Raw genomic sequence first — 17,670 nt, forward strand, 5'->3', positions numbered from 1 at the left:
ATCCCTAGTCTGGATCTAACTTTAGTCTATCAAAGGTGTCATAATATAGGATTTCAACTAAACTTCCACATATATCAATACTCATTTGATCTCTTAATCATCACAATGAACCTTTATGACCATGTGACCATTCTTATGAGGGAGGATCCCTAGTATATTTTTATAGGAGAAAATGATCTCGAGATCTATATCACCTTCTGGGTCTGCCTTTGTCATATGGGAAGAATCTTATACTGTCATGACTTGGCTAACATATCTTTTACAAGAGGAACTAGATTCTCCTTCCCCAACGAAACCTCTGGCTCTGGTATTCCGAGTATGGTTATCTGTATCCTCCTTCTCAATTCTCTCTAGCTCTTTGTCTTTTCTAAACCTACGGTTTATGGGCTGATCTTTCCCCTTATTCCTGGAACTTCCTCTTATTTGCTAAGAGATTCCCTTGACATACTTTTTCAGGTAGCCCTCTTGGATAATTTTCTCAGACTCTCTCTTGAGCCAAGAGAAATCTTCAATGTGATGACCTTCACCTTGTAGTATTTGTACCACCTACTGATTTCGGGTACCATCGTCTCCAACTTGGGAATTGGCTGAGGCGAATGTCATATGTGTGGAGTACTTCACGCTAGATCTATTATTGGTAAGTGTTGAGTGATGTGAAGTTATCAGTGGGACTCCAATTATGTTTAAAAGTTGACTTATCTCTAACAAGAAAGGTGTAGTGGATTCTACATTGCTTCTACAATGAGTCAGATTCATCAAATGAATTCTCTTTGACGTCCATGGATTTCTTCTCCGCATTTATCTTTTCTCCCTTAATGTAAGATTCATCTTGTGCCATGATTTCAGTCATCGTGAGAACGGGCTTATGATCGAGAAAATAATTGAAAGGCACGACTCTTAAGTTATTTTGGAACACTTCCACATGTATCTCCAGGTTTGGACGTATCACCTTGATGGCCTCATTGAAAAGGTTGGTCATTGAAACCTTTCAGTGTTTACTCCCTGAAAATTGATGGACCAGTTTCCTCGAGAGGTCTCGATAGTTGTTCACCGAAGAGAGGGGGAGGTTCATGAACCACATGAGGGCCAACTTCTTGAACATGTTGGATAATAGCTCTCGCTTCAAGAAGTTGGATGCGCCTATGATTCCCATCTGAATTTTGATGGTGAAGATGTGCTCATGGGGTTCCTCTTTCTATTAAATTTCACCAATGATGGTAGTTTGAAGTTTTCTACCACTAGAGTGCCCCAAAATCTTGTTAGAGATAGGTTGGGGGTAAAGAACCTTGTCCTCGACCTGGGTGTCTCTTGATGTCACTCCTAAAGGGTTAATACATTCACATGCAAGGCTTAGTTAGAATGGCATAATTTTTCCATAGCAACGTGCACCTCTGCTAAGGCCTCATTGTTGCTATTCTCAATTATGTTAGTTGTTGTAGCGCCTCGTCGTCTCAACGTGTTAAAGAAGATGATTGAGGCGAGTGAAAAATGGATGTGAGTGTGAGTATAATCTAGGTTAGTTTTACTGAGATCCCATATTTTACGTTACTTATACATGCAAGAAATACAATGATGTAACCCTGCTCACGAAGGTGATCGCAAAAGGGTTTGTATGCTCTGAATATTTGAAATTAATGAATGATCTCCCAACCCTAAAGATTGGGATATTAATAGCATAGTTTATGGGTTAGATTCAAGGGAAGAAGTGGTTTTTCCTCAACTTCCCAACAAGTACATAGTAGTAGGGGGAAGAAGATTTCCTCCTTAAAATAGGTATAACCCAAATCGGTATTTTTCTTGACCCCTCATATGCCATGTTTTGGTGAGATAAACCGATAATATACATGGATCCGGGTCGGGAGACCCGAACCTTAATCAGGCAACCTGAGACCATGCTTGCCTGATTCTTCTAGCAGTCCTTCCACAACTATTTTGGGTTGCATAGACCATGGGTTGCTCCTTTAAAGACCCAATAGAGTTATGTCATCTCAATAGTATGTAATTGACAAAATTACATCAGAGGTCCTTTAAGTTATTTTTTTGTAACAGGTAAATCCTTTAAAAAAATTGTAATAATTTGGTCCTTTAGGGTGATTTTTATATCTTTTTTCTCACATTTTAAAGAATTATAAATTTGTGACTGTTGTATATTTTATTGCACTTTATCATTTTCATACCGCTCAAAGTAATTGCATCCATAATTAGCAACCTCACTCTGTTAAAAAAAGGTAATGGTACACACATTTGATAACCTAAAGGACCAAGTTGTTATTAAAAAAAACTTAAAGGATCAACATGTTACACAAATAAATCAAAGGACCTCTGGTGTAATTTTGCATATATAATTATATACATGAATATGGATATGTTAAATGAGATTGAGTCTCGTCACAAAAACTAGATAAAAGAATGAGGTTGCCCAAACATATTTATACATCTAACAACTCAAGATTCTAAGCAATGTGAGACTCCCACACAACTTCAAAACCCACCCTTACGACTAGCGTGAGTTTGTGTCAAATTCCCACACTATATCCCTTATTTTGGTTATGGTAGCATGTTAAATGAGTTTGGGTCCCATCCCAAAAGATAACTCAAATAATAAAGTTGCCCCAACATATTTATACATTCAACATCCCGAAAACCAGAAACCTAAGCGGTGAGGACTCCAACACAACTTCAACATTCACCTCATGCCGTGAGTTTAGGTCCAATTAAAGTTGTGTTGGAATTCCACATTACTTAATTTTCCAAGTTGTTGGATATATAAATGTATTTTGACATTCTCATCTTTTGTCCTAAGTTTTAGGATGAAATCCAAATCAATTAACATGATATTAGAGTTAGGTTGTTAGATGTTCTCAACTCGTCAAAAAAACACGGGTAAATATAACTCTTATTTGAAAGTTATAATAGCATTTTAAAATGTTATATTAGGTTAGAAATTTTAACATCATCATATTCAAGAGCGCCCTAAAACATTATTAAATGAAAAAAATAAATGCTATTAAAGATTTTTTTTTAAGTTTCTAATCTTTTATTTGGGATTTAACCCTTTTTTTCATAAAAAAAACATTAAAATTGATAAATAAATGTCAGCAATAATATTTGAATAAAAAAGTAAAATCCAACTTTAAGGATCTAATTGATTCAAATGAAGGGAATAGGAAGGGAGGGATTTTAATAGAGAAAAGAAGAGTGGAGGTGGGGAAATTTTTTAATCAGATAAACGTTTGATTCAAAATAGTAGAGGGAAAGAAAAGAGAGAGGTTCTAATTAAAAATATATTTGGTTTAGGAGGGGAGGTAGGAGGGTTATTAATAGTTTACTTTTATTCTTATGATCTTATATAAGTAATATAGTATTCAAATGTGAAAAATTTATGCATATTTTTTTGGTAATAAATTTTTTAATTCTGAATGATTAAAAGAATAATAATTTATCTGGTAACTTTAAAAATATTCACTACACTTGATTCAGATTATGACTCTCCAACATAAATTAAATTATATGTTGATAACAACTTTTAAATCGCGATGAATCATCGAAGAAAACAAATACATAAAATAACTTATTACTAAATATTAATGTTTCAAAATATTTAATAAAATGAATAAACAAAAATAAAATCAAATGAATTGTTTAAAATTTGATATAAAGAAAATAGGATAGAATTCATAACAAAATTAGAAGAAAACATCGAATATAAATAACATAAAAAACTTATAAAAAACAAAAAAAATACAAGAATTATGATTTATATTAATTATAAAAATTCAAAAATAATTTAAAGATGAAAAACAATTATAATAAATTAACAGAAGCATTCGTGAAAAATCACATAAAAGAGATGCAGCAATACGAAAGAAAATAAATAATATTAAAATATTATAATTAAACTAAAGATATTTTAATAAATATAATAATTTTTAAATATCAAAACTCATATTTTCTCCAATCTCCTCCAAATCGAGGGAACATAAAATTTTTGTTTTTGATTAATTTTGTTCTCCCTCCCTTCTCGTTCCTTCTCCTTCTAAAATTTGAATCAAATATATTTAATTAAAAAAAAATTCATCTATTTCCCTCCATTTATCCCAAACTAAACACACCCTAAAAACCAATATCCGACCACTAATATTTTGTTCTAAAAACTATTTAAAAGTTATGTTATTAGTCTTAAGGAAATAAGAACCAAAACAATTTTTTTTATACTATTCGGCAAACAATGGAGTTCACGACATCTTGAATTTAGAAAATAAAATAAAACAACACTTGACATATATGAAAAGATATATTTCTAAATTAAATGTTCCTATTGGTAAGAATGATGTTAGTATTGACAAAATCGTGGAAATAGATTTGTAGTTAAATGTCAAATTAATATCATAGGTAACGTGCAAGTGGGAAATTTAAAAGTTACAAGTTGCTAATTGTTGTATTGGGTTGGGCAATATGCAACTTGCTATATATTTTAATTTTGATGACATAATTTGGCATTTGAAAGCATATTACCCCGCCATTTGAAATGTATTTGAACTTTAAATAGAGATGCGACTCTATCTACGGCTATTTGTCTCCGGTCTTGTCACTTTCAACTTCTTTATTGCAATATGCAAACCATATATACATTGAACTGGTATGCTGATTGACAATAAATTCAAAAAATAAAAATATTATTCATGCGCTTCTAGGTAATGTCAATAGATATTTTGCCCATTCTAGGAATTTTAGGTAGGATGCTCACTCCATTTTGGAGATGTCTTTTACACTTATTTTAAAATTATTTTTCATATGTATGTCTGAATACATCTCAATTATATTAAAATGTGTTATTATGAGATCCATCTCATTTTAATTAAAATATGGTCAAGAGATGCATTTCAATATATTATTTGGGTGTACCTAGATATGGATCTTCGAAATGTCCCTTGAAGTCCTTTTACAGGTCTTTGAAGCGTGATAATTGCAAGAGGGAATTACTTCGGAGATGCATCTCTGAAAATTCCTTTAATGATTTCAGAACAACATCATTATCCTAACATTTTAATTTTTTGAGACCAATTTGTATTAACGTAAAATCAAAGCAAAAGAGTAAAATCAAATTTAATTAAAGGTAAACGAAAGTAAAAAGTCATACACTAATTAAAAAATGCAACACCATACATAAACTACGGCATATGTCGAATCTTATGCCTTTTCCTCCTCCGAGTGTACTACACGACATTTTGTAACTCAACAACCATGTTTTCCACGAGGCCAACTGGGGACTGTCATCCTCAAAGACTCTTGGCTTTATGTCTGCTCTATCGATATCCACAACACGCCGACAGATCACCGTCACACTCTCGGTATGGTCATCCTGAGCCTTTGGTAACTCGTGGTTAGCTGGCCTAAGTGGTCTTCTAGGATGATAGGGTGTGACACCCTATAGAACCATGTCATGTATATGTCTGCATAATTCCAGTGTATACGAGCTGGAACCCGACGATACTCCTCTGGTACCAAGTGACTCTCGAAATCATTCAGGATCGCACCAAGATCTTTGTGGTGGACGACGAGAAGAGAGGACTCATATGGAGATCTCAGAATAAACTGCAAGAAACCAAATTGGCGCATCACTCACCCGGGCAGATAAGGATACATGAGCGATGACCCACATGTCAGTCATTCAGAGTATAAGGAAATGACGTCAAACTAACGTGTCTGGTGATGACCCTCGTATGGGCAGAAGCAAACATCATCTGGTACCATACGGTCAAGAGAGACTCTGAATGGCTTGACCACATTCTTCTTCTTGTACATAACAAATACGGATGCACATGGCTAGTCTTCATCGTAGGTAGGCTCAACTTCTCATTTGATGATGCGATGGAAGTGGGAAATGACCCCTCGGAAAATGGTTTGGATGCAATATTAATAACAAGTGTAACAAATGAATTATGAATATATTAGTAACAAGAAAATACCGTAAGTAGTGTGCAACTCCATGTCATCTACTTTGTCTTCCAAAGACAATCCTAACACAACTTTGAGTACAGATAGAACAAACATGCGTCCTCCCAGTTGTACTCATGAATCGAAGTCTGGTTGATGAAGTACTTAAGGTACACTACATCGACATAAGTTTCACTTTTGTCCACAAACATGGACATGCCAACCAGGAATAAGAGGTAACACCTCAATGCACATTGTCGGTGATACTCAACCTGCATATCATCATCCCCTTCGGCATCCAAGGCCCCTTGCAAAATGGTCTTTATAAAGATTTTCCAAAAAAACTAAACCTGCATATCAATGAACCAAACAACAATGGGTTGTTCCAGCTCAAATATCTTGTTGTCGTTGTTTACCAATCCCAAACAATAACACTCATGTCAAAAGATAATATCACCATTAACATCGATTTAACTAATTGAAAATATATGATTTCAAAAGAAAATAAATATACCTCGATTTTCTTTGCATGCCTAGCAGCATGGTCGACATATAAATGAAGTAAGGAGGTGTCAAATGAATCTCCTGGATAACTCTCTAAAAGAGCGTCGGCAGCGGCTTCCTCATGCACTTCAGGGGCGTTAAAAACTTCAGGATCTGCTGCATCATATGCTTGAGAGAGTCGGCTATCAGAACCAGATGAGTGGGAACCTCGGTTCTCCAAAGTAGATGCATCATCAAACGAGTTATCAATAACCTGTGGCCTCGTGGTCCTCATTACGGCCCTCTCACGTCGTATCGACATGGTTTGGGACACACACCCAAGCCTAATTTGGTCAGTGATATTTTTAGCCATTGCACCTGCATTAAAAACAGACAAATATAAATAACATGTTAGGACAATTTCACAAATTCCACAAATCAACTAAATTTTGGCCTGAGTTCAATCCGGAGATGTATCTCCAAAAACAATGCAGAACAAATTCAGAGATGCATCTCCGGATAAACATGCGATTGTCCAAGCCATGGCAGATACGCCATTTCTGCCCTAACAGTCCAAAAATACCTCAATGCATATTCTTCTAGCCTACCAAAATCGTTTACACTACTATCTAATGTATCTAAAACAACTAATGTAGCTTAAACAACTAACTACAAATCAAAATATAAAAAATAGAATTTTTAAAAATTTACCAAATCAAATTGAATGTATGAGTTATGAGATGCAAGAAAGGAGCAGTTAGAGCTCCAAGGATAGAAGTTTGCTACAAAGGGAAGGTTGAATGGGACAGAGAGCTCAAAAGCTTGAGAGGAGGAAGATAATTTTTTTTTGCAGAAAATGAAAGAAGGAAGTTGGAAAAATAGTCTGATGCGGAATATGAAACAAAAACTTCTGAAGATGCTTCTCTAGATCATCCACTGACTTTTGAATAAACGATATTTAGAGAGATGCAACTTCTAACACATTTTTTACGCATAAAGAGATGCATCTCTAAATTAATTTTTGACGCAATAGTGGTGCCTCTTTAATTTGGTATAAAAAACGGCTAAAATGAAGTGTCCAGAGATGCATCTCGACTCTAGGAACAATCTAAATTTTTTATGATGGTGTGAGATAACTCATAAGGGTGAAAAGAGCAGCCATCTTTTATAAAATATTACTTTTACTCTTTTAAAGAGATTTTATCTTTGTAAGTTTTTTTCTAAAATAAAAAAAAAAGTGCAAATTAATCTACAAGTAAAAGTACAGAAAATAAAAATAAAATATATATTTATATTTAATATTTAATATTTTTGAAATATTAAATTATTAATTTATTTTTAGATGTTTTAAAGTTTTGGATTGTAGTATTTATAAAGTTAACTTTTTATAATTAATTTTTCATAATATAATTAATTTGATATTTAATATATATTATAAATATAATTATTAGAATATATTGTAATTTTTTTAATTATTAATTTAACAAATAAAAATAATAATTTAAGAATTTTTATATTCATTTTTTTATTATGTTTTTATCTGCAATAATCTTTTTTTTTGTATTATATAATGTAAAGGAACGCTTCGGAATGAAGCTTTGCGTCCTTTTGAAGGAATGGAAATTGTAAGTAAGTCCATAGATAAAAGTGTAGTAATTTAAAAATCACATAAATTCCTTTTGAAGGAATGTAAATTATAAATAAGTCCATACATAAAAGTGAAGTAATTAAAAAAATCACATAAATTTACGGCTAATAAGTACATTATCCGAAAAACGGCATTTGAAAATTATAGTTGGCAAACGGGCAACGGCATGTCCATTCCGCTTAAGTCCGTTCCGTATAAGTTTATAGAAAAATAAGGTGGGACAGAATATGCATAGTTAAATGTGTGGGTCAAAAACCTTAATCCGTTCCATACAAAAGTGTGTATGAGGTGGGGTGGATTCGTGAGCACTACATCTTTTATGTTTAAAAATATATAAAATCATATATTTGCTAAAAAAAATAAAACGAGACAGACACGTTAGTTGATGAGGACCTAAATTTTTGTACCGACCCGCATTAAATTGCGGGCAAAATGGACCTCCATTTTCCCACTCTAGTGAAAACTTCCAAAAAGAAATGGTAAAATTAGATGAATTTTTTGAAAAATAATTGCTATAGAGTTTTAGAACTTAACTTGCCAACCTCCAGTTATACCTTGCACCTCCTATAGTTTCAAATTTTCAAAAATGTCTCTGATAAAAAATTGAATCAAATTTTCGTGCAAAATTTATGGTAGGCAAATCGGAATTTTCTGTACAAACTAAATTTTCGGTAGTGTATTTTAAATTTCTGGTATACCGGAATTTATGAAATTTCTGGACATTTATAAATAATATCAGAAATTCTAAAATTACAATTTTTATACCGAAAATTTCAACCAAAATGAAATTTTCGGTAGTGTTATTTATTTGAAATTTTAAACGTTCAGGATTTTACCGACAGTTTTGTGTGGTCCAGAATAAATGTAAAGTTGTATAACTAGTGGGATCAGTTGTTGTTTGATAAAAACATCTCAAAATGCATCTTCCTTGATTTTTTATTAAGGCAGAAGTGTACTTCAATGGAGCTTCACTGCCTGTAGAGTTTCCGCTTTCAGATGACAATCTCTCGTCACCTTGACGTCCAAGTTGAATGAATTGTTGTCTTATACCGAAAGAAGAAATGTGAGAAAGATCGAGTTTCGTGAAGATTGGATTGATACATACAGAAGGGTGAAATACAACCTTATTAAGTTGAAGACCGATGAAGACGTGCAGGATATGTGAAGATCATTTTGTCGTAGGTTAACAAAGGGGCTGATCGAGTTAGATGCAAATATTTCAAAGTCTTCCGACGACATTATTAAGATGATGAAACATCCAAAGTTCATCTGATAGTGTCTAAGTTTTCTTATTTATCATCATTTTTAAAGTTATGTTTAAGTTATGTAATTCATTGTCAAATGTTAGTTTATGTTGATGTTGCATCAATGGAAGATCAAAAATATTATCTAATAATTTTTTTTGATGAAGATGTTTAAGTAATGTTACATGTCATATACAAATAATTGTTGGTGTAAGCCCTAGAGGCCAATACTTTTGGTACTTGTATCGAATTATTTATTAATAATAAAAGGTTTTTTCTTTATTATGTTTGTTTAATAAAGTCCCTAGAATAGATAGTCCGTTTAATGTATCAAGTGTGACTTAATCATGAGATCACATTAAACATAAGGACATTATTCTTAAAGTATCCGTAGTCGAGCTTTATTGTGAAGTGGAATAACATTAAAGCATTAAGACTATTATGTATATAGACTGATGATCACATCTCATGGATCATGGATAAGGAGTTATCAAGTCTTAAACATAGGTATGAATATTAAGAGTAATATTTATACTGGATTGACCCGCTATGAGAATACTATATAGAATGTTATGCAAAGTGTCATAAGTTATTCTCATGGTGATAATGGTGTATACCACCCTTCGACCTGAAACCACTATGGACCCTAGATGTAGAGTCGAGTGCCTTATTGCTGATCAAACGTTGTCCGTAATTGGATGACCATAAAGACAGTTTATGGGTACTCCACGAAGCATGCTAAGGGACATGAGTGACCTAGATGGAATTTTCTCATCCTGCGTAACAAGATAAATGTCTATGGGCCCAATATTGAACTGGACAAGGATGACACGGTCTATGCCTTTTGTTCAATATAGACATAAGGGCAAAAGGGTAATTGTACACATAAGTATTATCACAGAAGGATTTGTCTGATCACATGACATTTTTGTGTCTTGGGTAGCAGTGATGTGTTGCTAGATATCGCTCACTGTTTATTATGTTAAATACGTGATTTAATATAATTGCCAATGTCGCGAAAACCTACAGGGTCACACACAAAAGGATGAATTGATGGGAGATAGAGTAACTAAGGAATACCGTAATGTACGGTGCACTTAAGTGAATTGGAGAACATCGTAAGGTACGGTGTACTTAAATAGAATACGAAATATGGTAAGGTACCACGCGCTTAAGTGATATTGGCATATTATAAGATATGGGCCACATACACTTGAGTGGACTTTTTAGCTTGCAGCCCACACAAGTGGTTCTATAAATTGAACCCTTGTGTAGAAGCATTTGTGCAGTTGCAATTTCGTTTCTCTCTCTCTCTCTCTCACACTCAAAGCCTTCATTCGTAGCAGCTAGCACTGAGATTGAAGGAATCCATTCGTGTGGACTGAGTAGAGGCGTTGTCATCGTTCAACGTTCGTGATCGCTCCGCAGATCTGCATCAAAGGTTACAATCACCACAAGAGGTAACGATTCTATCACTGATCATGTCCATTCGTAAGGATCACTAAAGGAGAAATTTTAAATTCCGCTGCGTTTTGGATCGTCCTTCTCCTTCAATAATGTCTAAATGGGCCCCCCATAGGCTATGTGTGCAGCACGAGACAATCCAGAATAAACCTCGTCATTTGAATTTACCAAACTCATGAGGTTATCCATAATAACTGCAATCATCTGGAGGCGTTGTTGGTCATCGACGTCAACTGTAGAAGGAGGCGGTGGCACGTCATCGACAAGTACCCCAACATCAGAAGGCTCAGTGTCATCTGTATGCTCAACATGTGGGATGATGTGTGTGTGATACAGTGAGATACCACTTTAAGTAACCATCCTCACATTGCGAGGCATGCTGAACTGGAACTACACGGTCTCTAATGGCACAACCAGAGCTGATGATGTTACTCTGAAACCACCTGTCAATACTCCGCATATGGTATATCCGAAACTGGTTGTTGGATGCTCTGAACATAACCATATTGTCGCAGACACCTCTCAGGCAAGTGTCTAGCGACCATGGTCTCCCACTGCATATAACTTGAATATTAAGAAGAGTCATCAAACTCACGGTGGACTCTATGATCAGTGTATGGTGTTCAGATGACAACATCGATAGTTAGCGCATCTACACTCCTCTTGTACTCAGCAACACCAACGGGATATGACTACATGGCCCTCCATATCCTCTCCCGTGGGGCCCCTCCAAGGAAATGTTGCACCCTTTTGTCACAAATGATGGAGAAATGCTTGTATATCCAGCACTAATATCATAACACAGACAAAATAAATAATAATTAATAAATGTTATTCGTAACAATTAAATAAGAAACAAACACTAAATAATAATATCAAGTATACCTATAATAGACTCAAATAACCAGTAAGTTTGTTTGGTCTCAAATATTGTTGTCATTCTAAGTGCTCTATACATAATGGTCAATGTACTACCTCCCAAGCCCAACTGGTAACGTCGAGGCTACTGAACATCCACAGATATCGGGCATCGGTATAAGCATCTGACTTGTCCGCAAAAAGAGTACACTAGATGTAGCATGTACACCCTAGCGGCAGCCTCATACCTTTGTGTCGCAACAAGTTTCTCGTACTTATCCCGAAGCCAGGACATACGAAGGTGAGCCATGTTGAAACCAAACTCCTCTAGCACGGTCGTCTTAGAAACTCCCAAATCTTGTGCAGCAATCAAAGATGCAAATGAGGAGGTAATAACATGAGCCATCCAGAATCTGTAGACGATGGCGAGATGGAACAATGAGGAGAAATCATTCAGAGTGATAGTCATCTCCCCTAAACAGAAGATGAAATGAAGATGTCTCCTTGTGTCATCTCTCAACAAAAGTAGTAAGTAGTGGAGCGTCGAGCATGGTGAGGGGGCAGTGGGTGAAATCAAAGAGCTCAAACTCACGTACAATACAGATGACCTCCTCGGACATCAAAGTCTTCGGGAAGCCTTTCAGCTTCGACTCGTGTGATGTCACCTTTAGTGGGAGACGGTCCTGTAACAAGAATTTTTTTTTTAAAATTAACAGTTAACTTTCATGACACAATAATAAATAAATTAAAGTTAAACATAAAATATATTATACCTCTCTCTTTCATAACCGATATGCCACATGGTCAACATACTCGATTAGCCCCGACAGATCAATGGGTCCTCCCGGGAATCCTCAATTAGTGTGTTCAAACGGCTCGGTCGAAGGAGTCGTAACCTTTGTGTCAGCAGTAGCATATGGAACCGGATTAGCAACAACGAGATCTGGCTGGACGACTGGATCAGTAACAACGGCATCTGGCTGGACCACCACATCTGTCACCTCATCAGCAAGCACCTCATAAACAATCATCTCATTAGTAATATATGTCACGCATGTCTCGATCACTGGGTCATGAACAACCTCAACATCATATATGGGTTGCTCAACTGATATAACCGTTTGGCGTCGGATGTTACGGGGTGCGCAGAACTGCACCTGCTCAGCCAAGTGTTTCCAGTAAGTAAATCAAAATTTTCGATATCACCCAAAAATGTGCGTATGAGAGGAAAATTTGAAAATTTGCAAATGTCTCTTCATACAAAATGAAAGAGTGTCCGGTTCAAATGGGGTAACCGGTTAAATTCTCTAAAGCTTGAGAGAGCTATTTTTATCCCGTGGTTTTTAAAATAAATGGGCTTTTGAAGCCCAAAAATTTGTTTCTTTAAACCTAGATTTTCTACACTGAAATACAATCGTAATAGAGGCAGAGGAATGAACCTCTCCCATTTGCTTCACTGGCAAAGTTGAAAAAACATGAGTTTTCAGAATCGATTTTAGTTGACCTTAAAAGTTACGGGGAGTTGCTTGAGTTGTTGAAATCAATTTTAGGAGGAAGATTCACTTAACGTATCCTCCAAACATCCTCTTAACTCAAACAAAATTGCTCTTGATCATAGAAAATGCACATCAGATTGCTCCCGATGTATGAATCCCATCTCGACAAAAAGAATAAACTTCTGAGTTAGTATGAACATCAAAATTAATATTATAGAGAAAAAAATAGCCTTAGAAAAATCCAAATTCCTGTTCTACAATATATGTCTAGGACAGTCAAAATTCAAAAACCTTATACAACAGTGTTTTGCTCCACCACCACAACACGACATAAAATAACAATCTGGCTTTGTAGAGTACCACCCACTGTCCTCAAGGACTTGCACACGGGGTGAGCCGAGAAAGGAGTGCTTTGCTTAACAGAAATCTTTAACTTCAAAAACACGGGCCGTATGATCTAAAGAAGCTGAGACAAGGTACTCGCGATTAGCAGACAAAGAAAGAGTTTGAATGCCTTCAGAGTGCCCTCTGAACATTTTGACACATTCTCCTGAGCGACTGTCCCATAATCTCACAGCTCCATCCATAGATCCAGTAGCCACATATGATGCACCAAGCCATGTCAAACATGTTACTCCATACTGTTCAAAATAGAAAATTTTGTTTCATCAGACATAAAAAAAGAAAACTCAATTCCAAATAAAAGTATAACAGCGGAAAGTTCATTCAGTTTCTGATGCATAAGCATGTTACTTGCGCAATGAAAGATCCCAACAAACCTCGTGATCACAAGTGCTTCGGGCTAAGGAATTCTCTATATCCCAGATGGTCATTTTATCCATGCCTCCAATTAAAGCCCAAGTACCACTGTCATATAGTTTTAAGGAACAAAGTTATTGATGCCTTGTATTAGATTAAGAGAACAAGGTCCAAATCATCATTAAATTAAAACAAAAATGCAGTTATTTAAATGTTGAAATGATTTAGATGAATGAAATTCAAAGCATGATGAAAAAATGCCTATAATTTTCACTTACGCAAACTAATGAGATGCAATTACTTTTGATACCTGTGTTATGCAGTAAATGAAGTGACTGACAGTTATATCAAATAAGTTCAATAACATATTGTGATTTATGAGTTATGACACTTGGTTTGGTTTCATATTTATTAACGGGCCCTAGTATTTTCAAACATTAATGGACGCTGATTTTATGTTGATTGTCACTGACAAGCCTATTTTTACTTGTTACAGTAACTCTAATGCTGGACAATTTTTCTTTGCTTATTTATCTCCCCAGTACGTCACTGTCCTTCAAGGCTTGAGCAATCTTTGAATAAATAGAACTTCAACCAAACACATGCATGATCCATCAAGCATACACAACATGAAAATGTGCACGCACGCATACACGCGGGTTATTAACAGTTTATTAATCATATGAAAAGTTTACTAATCTTAAAACATACCTTGGTGCGAACCCAACACACTCAATGGAACTTGAATGAGAAGGCACAGTACTAACAACCTGCCAATAAGATACAATGTTTCTTAGAGATCAGGCAGAAAGCTAAATTTATATGCCAAACCTCTTCCAGTTAAAGTTGCAACATGCATAGACAAATCGAACAATTAGCACAGGGATAAATGATTCTTAGTAGTTATATTTTCAGGTGAGATACAACCCAAAAACTGTTGAGTCTATTGCCCAACCAAGGAGCTCATAGTGTTGCTAGGTAACGGAGTCACCAAGTCAACTAAGTAACTATCTCCAATCCATATAATTGAGGTTGACATAATATCTCAATTTTAATTCATATCTCCAATCCATATAATTGAGCTTGACATAATAAGTCATGTGTACCAAATTTTAGAAAAATAAGAGACACGCAAAAGGTTTCTCACAAATAGCGAGACATTATACCCAAAAGCAAATACACAAACATATGATTATAGAAAATAGCACATTAAATATCAAATGTAGTGAAAGTACATACTCTTCCAGTAGTGATATTCACAAAATGCACAGATCCATCCTGGGAACCAGTAAGAGCAATAGTTGAAGTTGAATTTATTGCTAAACATGTTATTCCCTCGGTATGGTATGGATGACCTAGAAAAGTAAGGGTTAACAAAAAGAGACAAATATGCAAATACAACAATAACACCAACAACCAAGTCTTATTACCTCGCACAACATGAATGCTTTCTCCAGATTTTGGGTTCCATATTCTCAAGGTTGCGTCGTCAGAACCAGTACATATTATTCTCCCTAAGGTACCAAGTGAAAGTGAAGAAAAAGGGTAAAATTACAAAAGGCAAATCATAACAGTTAAATAAGTCGAGCCAAAGATAGATTACTACCGTCGGGAGTAAAATCACCACATGTGACACTACTAGCATGACCATTAAATGACATAAGGAAGGCAAAATTATCCGTATTCCACATCCAAACCGTGGAGGAATCATCAAAACCAGCAATGAGTATGTTTCCTCTTGGATGCCACCTAAGCCACTGAAAAGATTTAACAGCAACTAATTTAAAAACTACTCAAAGCAGAAAAGGCAAGATTTTTTTTTACAATATTACCTGAACGCCCCCTTCAGGTCCATCAAGTGTGCCTTTCAGATTTCCAGCTACATCCCAGACTTTAACTGTTCCATCAAAACTTCCTGTTGCCAGAAACTTTCCATCGTGGCTAAAACCTAAACTAGATACAGAATCGGAATGACCTGCATAAAATCAATAGCGGACTCACTTGGGGATTGTAAGAAACAGAATCCTGTGACCTTATCAATTGTCATGCCATGCCTAGCTTATACTAAATAGTAAAATTCCACCAAAGGAGTTTCTGTGTAGGTGGTCTAGGGTTGGATCTTCACTACGAACACTACCACCGCCCTCTAACAAACTAACTACTAATATTTGCATTTTAGAAAAAGAAAAAAAATACCATTAAGCTCAGAAGCCCAATCTCCATTGTTGATCTGCCAGAGAAATCCTTTGTCATCACCACCTCCTGTTGCCACCAGTGTCATATCTGTTGGGCTGCAGGAAGCTGCGTATAATTCCCCTGTACAATAATGCAAGAAAGAAAGCATTAAAAAAATATTCGAAAACGAACACAGAACAAATTTATCAATCTGTTAAATAAAGCACAGGCTACTTAAAAACCTAAATTGAATTATAACGAATTAAAGACTCACTAAGAACCAGGACAGCACAAGCAGAAACATAAACAAAACAAAAAGAGTAGAAATCTCACCAGTATGACCGGTGAAAATGTGATCAGAGTCATCAACCTCCTCTGTAATATTTAAAATAACATTACTATCAAATTTTCTTGATTCTAACATTATCGAATGCATAACACAATACACAAGTAGCTTAATCGAGTTAGGGTTTATACCAATTTCGGAATCAGAGTCCGAATTGAAGTCGCGAATAGGGTCACTAGCTTCTGGAAGAACTTCATCATCCAAGGCAACTTCATGGATGATATCAGAGTCGTCAAGGAAAACATTATTGTTGTCTTCTTCGTCATCATGAGCATGTGAATCACTCATTTTGTTGCTATTTGTAAAATTATCAACCTAAAATTTTCAACTCTCTAAACCTGTATAGACAAGACCGCACCTGAGAATGAGGACGACGGAGGCGGCGGCGACGGCGGCGAGCTGTCTAGTAGTGTTGGTAAGTTTTGAAATGTTTGGATACTTGAACCATAAATACTCGTTTTCACACAAAAAGTAATGTGCAAATCTATTTTAAGTTGGTGAGTTTTGAAATAAAATAATTTTTTAAATAATTTATCCACTTAGTGAATTGGATTGAGATTTTAAAATTAAATTACAATAACTTTTTATTATTCAAGCAAGACTTTTATAAAAGTTTAATAAATCTTGTACTATTCAATTATGATAATTATGATTTTGGTGATTTTTAAATTGAATATATTAAAGAAACGTTATTGTTATTATTCTTGCTCAACTTATATGTGTTTTTAGTGAATTCGTGAATGTATTGTTAGCAACGGGCTGAAAACAATGACTCAAAATGTAGGATTTATTTTGCGTGTGGCTCGTATGTTAAGTATAGACTAAGAATGAGATGATTTGTGTTCTTGCCTAAACCATATATTTGTAATATGATTGTTTCTATACTCTGATGTCACTTGATGTGGCGGGTTATGTGTTTTCTTTTTGAACATGTTGACCACTTTTCATTCTCTTGTTTACTCGAGTTGAAGTTGTGGATCGGTTGGAGTCGGGTTTAGGCCTAGTAGAAGTCGAGGATGTCCTATATTAAGATTGTCCGTGAAATTCTAAAAGAGCGGCAATGTAAGATCTTTGGTGAATATATCTACAATTTGATAACAAGAGGGGGACATGATGCAAACCTAGCCACATGTTAATTTTTTTCAGACGAAGTGAATGTTCATCTCGATGTGTTTGATTCGTTAATGTTGAAATAAATTATCTAATAGATATATTCCACTAATGTCAATCGAGTTCCCTTTTTCTTTATTCAAAAAGGCT

General features: G+C 35.1%; 1 protein-coding gene across 1 annotated transcript; it reads right to left on the minus strand.

Moving 5' to 3' along the window:
- Nucleotides 1-13,317: 13,317 nt before the first annotated feature.
- On the minus strand, nucleotides 13,318-16,911 carry LOC127092869 (uncharacterized). The gene is made up of 10 exons (XM_051031757.1): nucleotides 16,542-16,911; nucleotides 16,398-16,439; nucleotides 16,086-16,205; nucleotides 15,722-15,864; nucleotides 15,496-15,646; nucleotides 15,320-15,403; nucleotides 15,129-15,244; nucleotides 14,601-14,659; nucleotides 13,910-13,997; nucleotides 13,318-13,771 (listed from the first exon to the last, which is right to left on the minus strand). Exons 1-10 carry the CDS (start codon nucleotides 16,696-16,698, stop codon nucleotides 13,547-13,549), a joined length of 1,185 nt encoding a protein of 394 aa, XP_050887714.1. The 5' UTR covers nucleotides 16,699-16,911; the 3' UTR covers nucleotides 13,318-13,546.
- Nucleotides 16,912-17,670: the final 759 nt, after the last annotated feature.

This window comes from Lathyrus oleraceus, chromosome 6 (assembly GCF_024323335.1).
Source record: "Lathyrus oleraceus cultivar Zhongwan6 chromosome 6, CAAS_Psat_ZW6_1.0, whole genome shotgun sequence".
NCBI classification, from domain to species: Eukaryota; Viridiplantae; Streptophyta; class Magnoliopsida; order Fabales; family Fabaceae; genus Lathyrus; species Lathyrus oleraceus.